Source organism: Corythoichthys intestinalis, chromosome 8, assembly GCF_030265065.1.
Source record: "Corythoichthys intestinalis isolate RoL2023-P3 chromosome 8, ASM3026506v1, whole genome shotgun sequence".
NCBI lineage: Eukaryota > Metazoa > Chordata > Actinopteri > Syngnathiformes > Syngnathidae > Corythoichthys > Corythoichthys intestinalis.
In genome coordinates, this window is record NC_080402.1 from 1,595,830 (window position 1) to 1,609,938 (window position 14,109).

At 39.5% G+C, this 14,109-nt stretch overlaps 1 protein-coding gene across 4 annotated transcripts in view; it reads left to right on the forward strand.

The window, feature by feature from the left end:
• The window catches only part of LOC130920217 (echinoderm microtubule-associated protein-like 6), a 63,068-nt gene that overhangs the window by 33,807 nt on the left and 15,152 nt on the right, over positions 1-14,109 (forward strand). For 3 of the 4 annotated variants that reach the window (XM_057843247.1, XM_057843248.1, XM_057843250.1), the window contains 10 exons: positions 15-216; positions 324-450; positions 516-594; positions 2,296-2,425; positions 2,632-2,730; positions 2,850-2,870; positions 6,616-6,789; positions 6,853-7,061; positions 9,054-9,211; positions 10,619-10,733. In XM_057843247.1, the coding sequence (XP_057699230.1) occupies positions 15-216; positions 324-450; positions 516-594; positions 2,296-2,425; positions 2,632-2,730; positions 2,850-2,870; positions 6,616-6,789; positions 6,853-7,061; positions 9,054-9,211; positions 10,619-10,733 (1,314 nt within the window). The remainder of the gene's footprint in view (positions 1-14; positions 217-323; positions 451-515; positions 595-2,295; positions 2,426-2,631; positions 2,731-2,849; positions 2,871-6,615; positions 6,790-6,852; positions 7,062-9,053; positions 9,212-10,618; positions 10,734-14,109) is intronic. The other variant, XM_057843249.1, reaches the window with a different exon arrangement.

Genomic DNA, 14,109 nt, shown 5'->3' on the forward strand with positions numbered 1-14,109 from the left:
CGGTGCACCCTCAGGGTCAGTTCTCCAAGTTCAAGAAGTACGTGGCTCACAGCGTCAACGTGACCAACGTCCGCTGGTCCAACGACGACGCGCTGTTGCTTTCGGTGGGCGGGGCCGATACGGCGCTGATGATTTGGACGCGGGAACCGGCGGGTCACAAGGAGAACAAAGCGGTGGACAGCGAGGAGTCCGATGACGACCCCGAGGAAGACGGAGGTACGCCCCGTTTCGTCTTCTTCAAAGTATCCGTGCATTAAGTGTAGTCAGGAAAATGGTATTTTTTTGGAGTGGATGAAAACATTAGCGGTATTGTCGCGGCTTAGGTTACGACAGCGACGTGGCCCGGGAGAAGGTGGTGGACTACGTGACCAAGGTCTACTCAGCCAGCATCAGGAAGATGACGGGAACCAAACCTCACCTGCGGCACAAGGAACTTCCCGGAGAAGAGAGGTACGAAGTTCCGGATTCGCTTCCGGGTCGGGTCTACGCTCACCCGCCGTCCGTGGCGTCTTCAGACCTCCCGTGAGCCGAGCCACTCCGCTGCCTGACAAGCTGGTAAGAAACAACGTGTCCAAGAAGAAGAAGGCGGTGGAGGTGAGTCCGCTCGCGCCTGTCGTATTCGATCGGCCTAACTCCTTTCCTTCCATTCCTTGTCTCCCACTGTATTAAAAGTCAAAGCCAAACGCTAAGTACACATAGTCATATTTCCTTGTCGTAGCTCTTCATATCTACTGTGCAGAAAGACAACGAGAACAAAAAGTGGTATTTGGTATGTGGCAAAATTGATTTTGTCATGTGGCATTTTTTTGCCATGTGACATTTGCAAAAATACCATATACCAAAAAAAAAAAAGCCACATACCAAAACAATATGCCACATACTAAAATCCATTTTGCCACATACCAAAAAAATGCCACATACCAAAATCCATTTTGCTACATGCCCCCCAAAAATGCCACATGGCAAAAAAATGCCACATGCCAAAATACATATCCTTTTTGCCACATGCCAGCAAAATTGATTTTGGCATGAAGCATTTTTTTTTGCCATGTGACACTTTTTTTGTATGTGGCAAAATGGATTTTGGCATGTGGCATTTTTGCCATATGGCATTTGCAAAAAAAGCCACATGCCAAAATCATTTTTGCCATATACCAAATTAAAATGCCACATGGCAAAAAATGCCACATACCAAAAATGTGGCATTTTTTTTGCCATGTGACATTTGTAAAAATACTATATACCAAAAAAAAAGCCACATACTAAAACAATAAGCCACATACCAAAATCCATTTTGCCACATACCAAAAAAATGCCACATACCAAAATCTATTTTGCTACATGCCCCAAAAAATGCCACATGGCAAAAAAATGCCACATGCCAAAATACATATCCTTTTTGCAAAATGCCAGCAAAATGGATTTTGGCATGAAGCATTTTTTTGCCATGTGACATTTTTTTGTATGTGGCAAAATGGATTTTAGCATGTAGCATTTTTTGCCATATGGCATTTGCAAAAATGACATTTACCAAAAAAATGCCACATACAAAAAATGTCACATGCCAAAATCCATTTTGCCACATACCAAAAAAATGCAACATGCCAAAATCCATTTTGCCACATACCAAAAAAAATGCCACATGGCAAAAATGCCATAAGCCAAAATAAATATTGGCATGGGGCCTTTTTTTAACCATGTGGCATTTGCAAAAATGTCATATACAAAAAAAATGCCACATACAAAAAATGCCACATACCAAAATCTATTTTTCCATATACCAAAAAAATGCCACATACCAAAACCATTTCACCACATACCCCAAAAAATGCCACATAGCAAAAAATGCCACATGCCAAAAATAATTTTGCCACATGGCAAAAAAATGCCACCTGTCAAAATCTATTTTGCCACAAAAGAAAAAAAAGCCACATGACAAAAAAATGGCACATGACAAAATACATTTTGCCACAAACTAAATACCACTTCTGTTCTCGGCCCTGCTGCTTTGCTGTGTGCTCTTGTTTGGTTAAAAAATACTGCGCACACTCTGAGAGCGCAACTGCCACCCACTGAGTGGATGTGCAATTACACTTTATTCTAGTACGGCATAAAGTATGTTCCCCAAAGTCACATGCGCCAACCCTCTGCACCCCCTGGGGCTGCGCGCCTCACTATTTTAGAATTACTTCCTTAAGAGAACAATTTTATTTTCAATTATCAATTGCGCCGTTCAAATAACTTGGCCTTTTCTCGCCCGGCCCGGGCTTCACGTTGATCCGGCGGCATTTCCAGGACCTTCAGTTGGATCACGTCTTCGGGTACCGAGGCCTGGACTGCCGCAACAACCTTCACTACCTCAACGACGGCGCCGACATTATCTTCCACACCGCCGCGGCGGCCGTCGTACAGAACCTGTCCTCAGGTGCGTCGTCGCTCTGCAAAACATACCCACGTTTTATATTCCTATGTTTTTTGCCCGTCCGTTTTGGATAAGTTCCTGATTGGTCATTTGCCGTTTGCCAAAGGTACATAACCAAAATATTTATAGAAAACAAATGTGAACGGGGGTTCATTTTTCGCCCACCCAATTAACGGGACTTGAAATATCGTGTTTTCTGCTCCCAACAGGAACTCAAAGTTTTTATCTGGAGCACACGGACGACATTCTGTGCCTGACTGTCAACCAGCACCCCAAATACCAAAACGTCATCGCCACGGGGCAGATCGGTGAGCGCTCGCTCGTCAGCGTTGCATGAATTCGTCCGCTTTTGCTCCATCTGCTGCTTTTCTCCTTTTCTTTTCCTTTTTAATTTTTTGCTTCCTCAACATCACCGCTTCTCCATCAGGTGACGCCACAGATCTACCAGGTAAGCCCCGCCCACCTCACCGTCAGGGGCGGTCACATTTAGGATTTAATTCATTTTTCAAAATATTAGTACAGCAAAAATGCATAGTTTTGTCAGCAGGAGTAGTCAGACAAGTCCACTACTGATAGTCACCATCTTTGTCCAGAAATTAATCAGAATTGTGGATTTACAGTACCACAAAAATGAGAACTGTAAACTACCTTCTACTAAAACGACCCATTGCTCAAATTTTCTAAATATTAATACAGTAAAAATGCATAGTTTTGTGTATGGGAGTAGACAGAGAGGTCCTCCACTAATATTTACCAAGATTGGCCAGAATTGATTCAGAATTGTGGATTTACAGTACCACAAAAATGAGAACTGTAACATGATCAAAGTATATATGAGGACATTTAATTCAAATTTTCTAAATTTTGGTACAGTGAAAATGCATAGTTTTGTGTATAGAGTAGTTAGAGAGGTCCACTACTAATATTCACCATCTTTGTCCAGTACAGTACCACAAAAAAGACAACTGCAAACTAAATCGAAGTATACATATAGGACTAATTCATTTTTCTAAATATTGGTAGAGTAAAAATGCAAAGTTTTGTGTATGGGAGTAGTCAGAGAGGTCCACGACTGATATTCACCATCTTTGTCCAGAAATTAATCAGAATTGTGGATTTACAGTACCACAAAAACGAGAACTGTAACCTACCACCTACTAAAACGACCCATTGTTCTAATTTTCTAAATATTGGTAAAGTAAAAATGCACAGTTTTGTGTATGGGAGTAGACAGAGAGGTCCTCTACTAATATTTACCAACATTGGCCAGAATTTTTTCAGAATTGTGGATTTACAGTACCCAAAAACGAGAACTGTAACATGATCAAAGTATATACTGTATGAGGACTTTTAATTCATTTTTCTAAATATTGGTAGAGTAAAAATTCATAGTATTCTGTATGGGAGTAGACAAAGAGGTCCACTACTAAAAACAGCAACCTTGTCCAGGACCTAATCAAAATTGTGGATTTACAGTTCCACAAAAATGAGAACTGTAGCCTGATCAAAGTATGCATGTAGGACTTTTAATTAAGCTTTCTACATATTGGTACAGCAATAATGCATAGTTTTGAGTATGGGAGTAGTCAAATAGGTCTACTACTAATATTCACCATCTTTGTCCAGAACCTAATCAGAATTGTGGATTTACAGTACCACAAAAACGAGAACTGTCACCTACCATCTACTAAAACGACCCATTGTTCAAATTTTCTTAATATTGGTACAGTAAAAATGCATACTTTTGTGTATGGGAGTAGACAGAAAGGTCCTCGGCTAATATTTACCAACATTGGCCAGAATTTATTAAGAATTGTGGATGTACAGTACCACAAAAATGACAACTGTAACACGATCAAAGTATAAATGAGGACTTTTAATTCAAATTTTCTAAATTTTGGGATAGTGAAAATGCATAGTTTTGAGTATAGGAGTTGTCAGAAAGGTCCACTACTAATGTTCACCATCCCTGTCGAGGACCTAATAAAAATTGTGGATTTACAGTGCCACAAAAATGAGAACTGTTGCCCGACTAAAGTATACATGTAGGACTTGTAATTAATCTTTCTAAATAATAGTAGAGCAATAATGCATAGTTTTGAGTATGGGAGTAGTCAGAGAGGTCTACTACTAATATTCACCATCCTTGTCCAGAACCTAATCAAAATTGTGGATTTTCAGTACCACAAAAATGACAACTGTAACCTACCATCTACTAAAACGACTCATTGTTCAAATTTTCTGAATATATGTACAGTAAAAATACATCGTTTTGAGTTTGTGAGTAGGCAGAGAGGTCTTCTACTAATATTTACCAACATTGGCCAGGATTTATTCAGAATTGTGGATTTACAGTACCGCAAAAATGAGAACTGTAACCTGATAAAAGTTCACATGTTGGACTTTTAATTCATTTTTCTAAATATTGGTCAGTAAAAATGCAGTTTTGAGTATGTGAGTAGTCGGAGAGGTCCACTATTAAAATTCACCAACCTTGGCCAGAACGTTTACAGAATTGTGGATTTACAGTACCACAAAAATGAGAAATGTAACCTACCATCTACTTAAATGACCCATTTTTTAAATTTTCTAAATATGTGTACAACAAAAATGCATAGTTTGGTGTATGGGAGTAGACAGAGAAGTCTTTGATCAATATTTACCAACATTGGCCAGAATTTATTCAGAATTGTGGATTTAGAGTACCACAAAAATGACAACTGTAACCTGATGAAAGTGTACATGTAGAACTTGTAATTCATTTTTGAAATATTGCAACTGCAAAAATGCATAGTTTTGAGTATGGGAGTAGACAAAGATGTCCACTACTTATATTTACCAACCTGGGCCAGAATTAATTCAGAATTGTAGATTTACAGTATCAGAAAAATGAGAACTGTAACTCTGTAACCAGATCAAAGTTCACATGTAGGGTTTTTAATTAATTTTTCAAAATATTGGTTAAGCAAAAATTTATAATTTTGTGAATGGGAGTAGTCAGGGATGTTTACTCCTAATATTCACCATCCCTGTCCCGAACATATTTAGAATTGTGGATTTACAGTACCACAAAAATGAGAACTGTAACCTAATTAAATTATACATATAGGAGTTTTAAACCGTCTTTCTAAATATTGGTACTGCAAAAAAATGCATAGTTTTGCGAATGGGAGTAGTCAGAGAGGTCCACTACTAATATTCACCATCTCTGTCCAGAATTTAATCACAATTGTGGATTTACAGTACCACAAAAATGAGAACTGTAACCTGATCTATGTTCACATGTTGGACTTTTAATTCATTTTTTCTAAATATTGGTAAACCATGAATGCATCGTTTTGAGTATGTGAGCAGTCAGAGAGGTCCTCTACTAATATTTACCAACATTGGCCAGAATTATGCAGTATTGTGGATTTACAGTACCACAAAAATGACAACTGTAATCTAATCAAATTTCACAAGTAGGACTTTTAATTCATTTTTATAAATATTGGTACGGTAAAAATGCATTTTTTTGAGTTAGTGAGTAGTCAGAGAGTTCTACTACTAATATTCACCATCCTGGTCCAGAACATATTTCGAATTGTGGATTTACAGTACCACAAAAATGAGAACTGTAACCTAATCAAATTATACATATAGGAGTCTTAATCCATCTTTCTAATATTGAGACTTCAAAAATGCATAGTCTTGTGAATAGGAGTAGTCAGAAAGGTCATCAGTCAAACCATCTTTTTCAATCCAAGTTCACTGGGAGGGGCTAATGATAGCATTCGCTCCTCACCCTCAACATCTAACCCATAGGTGTCAAACCAGTTCCACAAAGGGCCAAGTGGGTGCTGGATTTTGTTCCAACCGATACCACGCAAACAGTTTAACCAATGAATTTTCTGTTGAAACAAGCAGCACCTGACAAAGTTTAACTGATTACCCATGTAAGTGATCAGATTGGTCAAAAGGTGTCCTCTTCATTGGTTGGAAAGAAAACCTGCACCCACTAGGCCCTTTATGGAGTCAGTTTGACACCAGTGATCTAACCATAACCCTCGGCATTCTTATCACCCCCGATGTTTATTGAACACTATGAGGTTGGATTAAAACCGTTCGGATGCGAATCCTGGCTCTGATTCGTCGGTCCCGCCGCGCTTCTCGGTCCCGTCCTCGTCCCTGACCGTTCCGCCGTGCGGCCTCAGGTTTCGCTCCGTCCATCCACGTGTGGGACGCCATGACCAAGCAGACTTTGTCCATCCTGCGTTGTTCACACGCTAAAGGCGTGGGCTACGTCAACTTCAGCGCCACGGGCAAGCTGCTCCTGTCCGTGGGGGTGGAGCCTGAACACGTCATCACCGTGTGGAGGTGGCAGGAAGGTAAATTCGCCGGGTCCGAATCTCCCCGCCCGCGCGCCTGCCAACCGCTGTTTTTGAGCTCAGGCGCCCGGATTACCAGCAAAGGCGGCCATCCGGAGCGGATCTTCGTGGTGGAGTTCAGACCCGACTCAGACAGCCAGTTTGTGTCGGTGGGCATCAAGCACATCAAGTTCTGGACTGTGGTGGGCGGTTCGCTCTTGTACAAAAAAGGCGTCATCGGCGCCGTGGAGGACGCGCGCGTGCAGACCATGTTGGCGGTGGCCTTCGGAGCGGTAAGTCCATATCGGAAGAAGAATACGTTTCAGAACGTCTTCTTCTAATTGGACGTCTAGCGCTGTCAATGGCAGCGCGTGCATTAAACGCCCCACAATCAACAATAGGTGACTCACCAACTGGAAATGCCCTAAAATCAACAGGAAATGATCCAAAAGGTACAAGAAGTGACCCCGGATTGCCCCAAAAAGTTCCAAAAGTGACCCAAAATCAACACAAAGTGAGCCCAAATCAATACGAAGTGACCCGGAAATTTCCCCACAATCAACAGGAAGTGACCAGTGAACAGGAAGTGACCCAGAAATGCCATGAAATGACCAAAAATGTGACCACGGGATGCCCCAAAAGTGACCTAAGAATCAGCAAAAAATGACCCATAAGTGTCATAAAAGCAATAGGAAGTGTACCAAAAACAGTAGTGACCCGGGATTGGCCTCAAAGTGACTTAAAAATAAAATTGGCCAAGAATGACCCAGACCTGCCCCAAAAACCAACAGTAAAGTGACACTAAATCAACAGGAAATGGCCCATAAGTGTCCCAAAACCAACAGTAAGTTACCTGGAAATTCCCCCAAATCCACAGTAGGTGACCAATGAACAAGAAGTGAGTATCTCAGCTCCAAAATGTACCAAAATCAGCAAAAAAAAAATGGCCTACTCGTGTCCCAAAACCAACGGGAAATTGCCCCATATTAAACAGGAAGTGACCCATAAATGCTGTAAAATCAACAGGAAGTGACCCAAAATCAACAGGAAATGACCCCCGATTGCCACAAAATGCACCAAAATCAGCAAAAAGTGGCCTTCAAGTGTCCCAAAACCAACAGGAAGTGACACGGAAATTGCCCTATAATCATCAGGAAGTGACCCACAAATGCCATGAAATCAACAGGAAGTGACCCAAAATTAACAAGAAATAAACCACAGTTGCCCCAAAATGTACCAAAATCAGCAAAAAAAAAAAAAAAAATGTCCCACAAGTGTCCCAAAACCAATGGGAAGTAACCTGGAAATTGCCCCAAAATCAACAGGAAATGAGCAATGAACATGAAGTTACCCATAAATGCCATAAAATCAATAGGAAGTGACCCAAAATCAACAAGAAATGACCCCGAGTTGCCCCATAATGAACAGGAAGTGACCCATAAATGCCATAAAATCCATAGGAAGTGACCCAAAATCAACAGAAAATGACCCCGAATTGCCCCAAAATGTACCAAAATCAGCGTTTAAATGGCCCGCAACTGTCTCAAAACCAACAGGAAGTGACCCAGAAATTGCCCCATAATCAACAGGAAGTGACCAATCAGCAGGAATTGACCCATACATGCCATAAAATCAAGAGGAAGTGACCCAAAATCGACAGAAAATGATCCCCGATTCTCACAAAATGTACCAAAATCAGCAAAAAATGGCCCACAAGTGACCCAAAACCAACAGGAAGTGACCCACAAAACTGCCCTGTAATCAACAGCAAGTGACCACTGAACAGGAAGTGACCCATAAATGCCGTAAAATCAACAGGAAGTGACCCAAAATCAACAGGAAATGACCCTGGATTGCCCCAAACGTTTAATCAGTAAAAAAAATGGCCCACAAGTGACCCAAAACCAACTGGAAGTGACCCACAAAACTGCCCCGTAATCAACAGGAAGTGACCAATGAACAGGAATTGACCCATAAATTCCGTCAAATCAACAGGAAGTGACCCAAAATCAACAGGAAATGACCCTGGATTGCCACAAAATGTACCAAAATCAGTGTTTAAATGCCCCACAAGTGTCCCTAACCAACAGGAAGTGACCCAGAAATTGCCCCATAATCAACAGGAATTGACCAATGAACAGGAAGTGACCTTGAAATGCCATAAAATCAACAGGAAGTGACGCAAAATCAACAGGAAATGATCTAAAATGTATAGGAAGTGACCTCGGATTGCCCCAAAATGTACCAAAAGTCGGAGTGATGATGGTGATGTGTGCCGCCCGCAGAACAACCTGACCTTCACCGGCGCCATCAACGGAGACGTGTACGTGTGGAGGGAGCACTTCCTGGTTCGAGTGGTCGCCAGGGCGCACTGCGGTCCCGTCTTCACCATGTACACCACCCTGAGGGACGGACTCATCGTCACGGGCGGGAAAGAGCGGCCGTGAGTACCTTTCTGGGAAATCATTGCCTTTCAGAAAGTGGATTAACCATCCGTCGGCTTTTGAAAATGTATTTATTTTCAAGTGTGAACTCGTCGGCCGCCGTCGACGGCGATAGACGTCCAATTTGTCGATCGATCGGAAAATTCAAGAAAATATTGACTGTTTTATTCCATTTTCTTTTTAATCTATAAATAAAGAAATTTTTTTTTTGAATAAAATAATAAACATTTACAGTATTTTGAAAGCAAGAGAATATTTTTTTTCATTTTAAAAAAAATATAAAAACACAAAAAAATAAAGAGAATATTTTCAGCACTTTAAAAACTCTTAAATCAACAGAATTTTAATACATAAAAACACAAAAAATAAGGTGAATATTTACTGTTTTCTTCCATTTTGTTTTGATTAAAAATATAAAATGCTTTTAGTAATAAAAAAATATTTTATATATTTTTTATTTTAAAATAAATGGAATATTCATTTTTTCCCCGTTTTTTTTAAATAACCCCAAAAAAAGAGAATATTTACAATATTTTTTTAAACAAATGGAATATTCTTTTTTTTTTTTTTTTTTTTTTTTTTTTTTTAATAAAAATATAAAAAATTAAGCAAATATTTGCTGTTTTCTTCCATTTTGTTTTCATTAAAAATATATGAAATGCTTGTAGAAGTAAAGAAAATATTTGGTGTACTTTTATTTCAAAATAAATGGTATATTCATTTTTTAAAATAAAAACAAAAAATAAAGAATATTTACATTATTTTTTGGTTTTTCAAATAAATGGAATGACATTTTTTCATAAAAACAAGAGAATAGGGTATTTTATTTAATTTTTAAAATTCAATTGAATATTTTGGTTTTTCATTTTTTTAAAATAAAAACACAAAAATGAAGAGAATGTTTGCTTTTTATCAATTTTAAAATAAATGGAGTATTTTTGATCGTTTTTTAAATAACAAAAAAAAAAAAAAAAAAGAATATTTAAAGTATTTTTTAATTAATGGGAAATGATATTTCCCTGTTTTTATTTTTATAAAACACAAAAAATAGAATATTTACTGTTTTTCTCCATTTTGTTTTTATTAAAATAGAAAATGCTTTTAGAAATAAAGAAAATAGTTTGTTTTTTTATATTTTAAAATAAATGGAATATTCATTTTTTCCCTTTTTTTTTAAACACAAAAATAGGATATTTAAAGTGTTTGGTTGTTGTTGTTTTTGTTTTTTTTTGTTTTTTTTATAATTTTACGCTGACAGACGTCCAAATCGTGCAGCTCTTTAAATGAGTTTATCATTAGTAGATGTCCAATCTGTTTCAAGTGGGAGGGCGCTGTTTCACTGCATTTGGCAGAAAATAAAAGTGTCCGCTAGAGGGCGTTAATTCACCTCTCTCTCATTTCGGCAGGACTAAGGAAGGCGGTGCTGTCAAACTTTGGGACCAAGAGATGAAGCGATGCCGAGCCTTTCAGCTGGAAACCGGTCAAGCGGTGGAGAACGTCCGCTCCGTCTGCAGAGGGAAGGTACGTCCAAGCGACCGTGTCTTTTTTGCTATTTGGTCTATCTCGTAAACAGTGGCGCCTCCAGAAATTTTTCATAGGGGTGGCCAGATGGGGCCACTTAAAATCTTGGGGTGGCCAAAACTAAAAGCCATAATTTCAGGTTTTCATTATATTATTGCAGTAAAAAGGTCAGGGGAAAACTATCAGAAACACTTAAGGACACGGCTACTGATATACTTTGGTGTATTGTGTAATTTTTGATGTTACTAATGATTTAATGTGCGTAGTCCGTAACTGTCCAGTCAACATTTTGAGTTCCACAACAATTCTGTTTTATTGTGTTATGTATATATTAGGGCTAAGGTGTACATTAAACTAGCGCTGTCAAACGATTAAAATTTTTAATCGAGTTAAACACAGCTTAAAAATGCATTAATCGTAATTAATCGCAATTCAAACCATCTCTAAAATGTGCCATATTTTCCTGTAAATTATTGTTGGAATGGAAAGATAAGACGGATATATACAGTACATTCAACATACTGTACATAAGTACTGTATTTGTTTATTTATGTATTTATTTAATTTGTTTTTTATTGTTTTTCAGTCACATATTAAATTGAGCATTCATTTCTAAGCAGTGGAATCAAACTAGCAAACTATGTGACAATGTATAAAGAACAATACCCCCCCCAAAAGAGAAAATACAAATCAAACCATACATGCAAACACAAAAAAATCATACTTAAACACACAAACAGTAAGATATACTGTATATTAGCATCCTGTCTCCGCAGTTCAGCAGCAGCAATTAGTCCCACACAGTGCTCCCCAAAAATCAGAATCCAATGCTGTATACATAGAAATATATGAACCTTTGGGTCCAGCGGAAGGAGCAGTCTCATACCATACGTCACTAACCGAAAGTTTTTTTTTTTGTACGCAAGTATTTGTTTATTATAACAATAAATCCACAAGATGGCATTGACGTTATTAACGTTTTTTCTGTGAAAGGGATCCACGGATAGAAAGACTTGTCATTCTTAAAGGATAAATGTGACCTTGTATATTGTGACTAAATATTGCCATCTAGTGTATTTGTTGAGCTTTCAGTAAATGATACTGTAGCGACTTAACTGTTCTGCCCAAATGCATGATGGGAAGTGGTGCAACCATGACTGTGTGTGGTGGCTGCAAATGCTATATCTTCTCTGTGTTGGGTACACTACAGGGTGTTAAGAAAAAGATCAACTCCTGTCATTCTTCCCCACGCCGCATCCCACAATATTTATAGTTGCTGTGGGAGAGATGACAAAGCTTTTACCAATTAAAAGCACGGCCACAATGAATGCTTGTACAGTGATACCTCGGCTCACGAACGCTTAAGCTCACGAACTTTTCGCCTCAAGAACATTAAATTCGCGAGCATATAGTCTCTGCTGGCGAACTAGTTTTCGGCGGACGAACCAAGCCCAGCGGTCGGACAGCGCCACGAGAAGCTGACGCACGCTCACGGCGTCCCAGTTCGTCCCCTCCCTTTCGTTGAGTGCGGACGTGGTTTGTGTTTGATAGACATTTTGGACCATATTGAGTGTACTTTTGCTATTATGGGACCGAAAAAGAGTTACATACAGTCCTTATGGAAGGTGACTCGTGTTACCAATTCGCCCTCGACTGGTAATTGGCGGTGCTTTCAGCTTCCCACCGTCGTGAGAAGTGGACCGGCGAGTCACGTTGGCTCGTTGTCGTCGGTTGTCTTCGGTGCGCCCGATGGCGGCTTGCATACAAACACCCAGAGGTGTCGGATGGCTTTTTTGTGGGCACTTTTATTAACAACCAAAAGCATGCGGGGGGCACAGCAGTGGAGTCTACGCTAACTGCGCACTTTGCCGGTAACACTCTCCTTCCAAACAGTAACTCCCTCCCTCCTCCTCCCACTCCTCCCACTCCCATACCATCGCAAAGGTAAATAAAACAACTTTATTATACAGTACAGTTTATTTCTTTAATTATAATACAATAGCACACTTATTATACATAAAATAAGGTATATTTTTGTGTAGTTTTAAGGCTTATTTAGTAGAAAATTATGTTTTATGGGGACCTGGGAACGGATTATTCTCATTTTAATGGTTTCTTATGGGAAATAAATGTTCGGAAGACGAACTTTTCGCCTCACGCACACTTTCTGGGAACCAATTATGTTCGTGAGCTGAGGTATCACTGTATCTACTCCACTCACTTGACACTGCCTCTTATCTCTGTATAGAAGTAAAACGAGGCCATTGTAGGCTGTTTGCGGCAATGCGCGAATGAGTCGTACTGCCAATGCATTAATTGCGATAAATATTTTCACGTGAATAATTAAAAAAAAAAAAAAATTAATGCGATAAATTTGACAGCCCTACATTTAACAAAACAAAATAAATGCATTCATTTGGGATGAAATGCATAACTGATGCTACAACAATCTAACGATATACTGGCAAGCGGGGTGGCCAACAAATTTATAGGGGTGGCCTTGGCCCCCCTGGCCACCCCCTGGGGGCACCACTGCTCGTAAACACTGGACATGCTACTCTAATCAAATGATAATTGCTTGACTGAGTTTTATAGGACGTCCAATCAGTTTGAAGCGGGAGGGTGGCTACCATCCCACCCGCTTCAAACCGATTGGACGTCCAGTGCCATCAATGGCTGACGATCAAATCTTTGGAAAGAATAAGCTAGTTATTTGAATGTCAATGCATTGATTTTGATGGGAATGTCACCAAAGGCGGCCATGTTATGAGGGGCAACAAATGGTCTCTTCAGGCCTTTGCCGTCAATTGAAATAGACGTCCAATCCCTTTGAAGCGGGAGGGGCTGCACGAATGTTCATTCGCTGCCAGCCCTCCCGCTTCAAACTGATTGGATGGAGATAGCATAGGCTTTGACATTGATCAACACTTTTAAAAGAAGAAGCTTGTTAGTTGAATGTCAATGTTGGGAATGTCACCAAAGGGTGGCCATGTTGGTAGGGGCAAAGAAATCTCTTTTCCTGCTTCTTCCATGAATGGAAATGCTTTGACATTGAGCAAATCTTTGAAAAGAATAAGTTAGCGATGACTGTCAATAAAGGGCGGCCATGTTGGTAGGGGCGATGAAAGCTCTTTTTGTGCTTCTGCCGTCAATTCAAATAAGATTATTACTCATCGGTGTCAAATCCATTTGATTTCATTCTTTCTTTGGAAAGAATAAGCTAGCTATGACTTCATTTTAATGTCACCAAAGGGCGGCCATGTTGGTAGGGGCAACAAATGGGTCTTTTCGTGCTTCTGCCGTCAATTGAAATAAATTTCTCATGAGTAGACGTCCAATCCGTTTGAAACGGGAGGGTAGAAGTGAATAAACATGC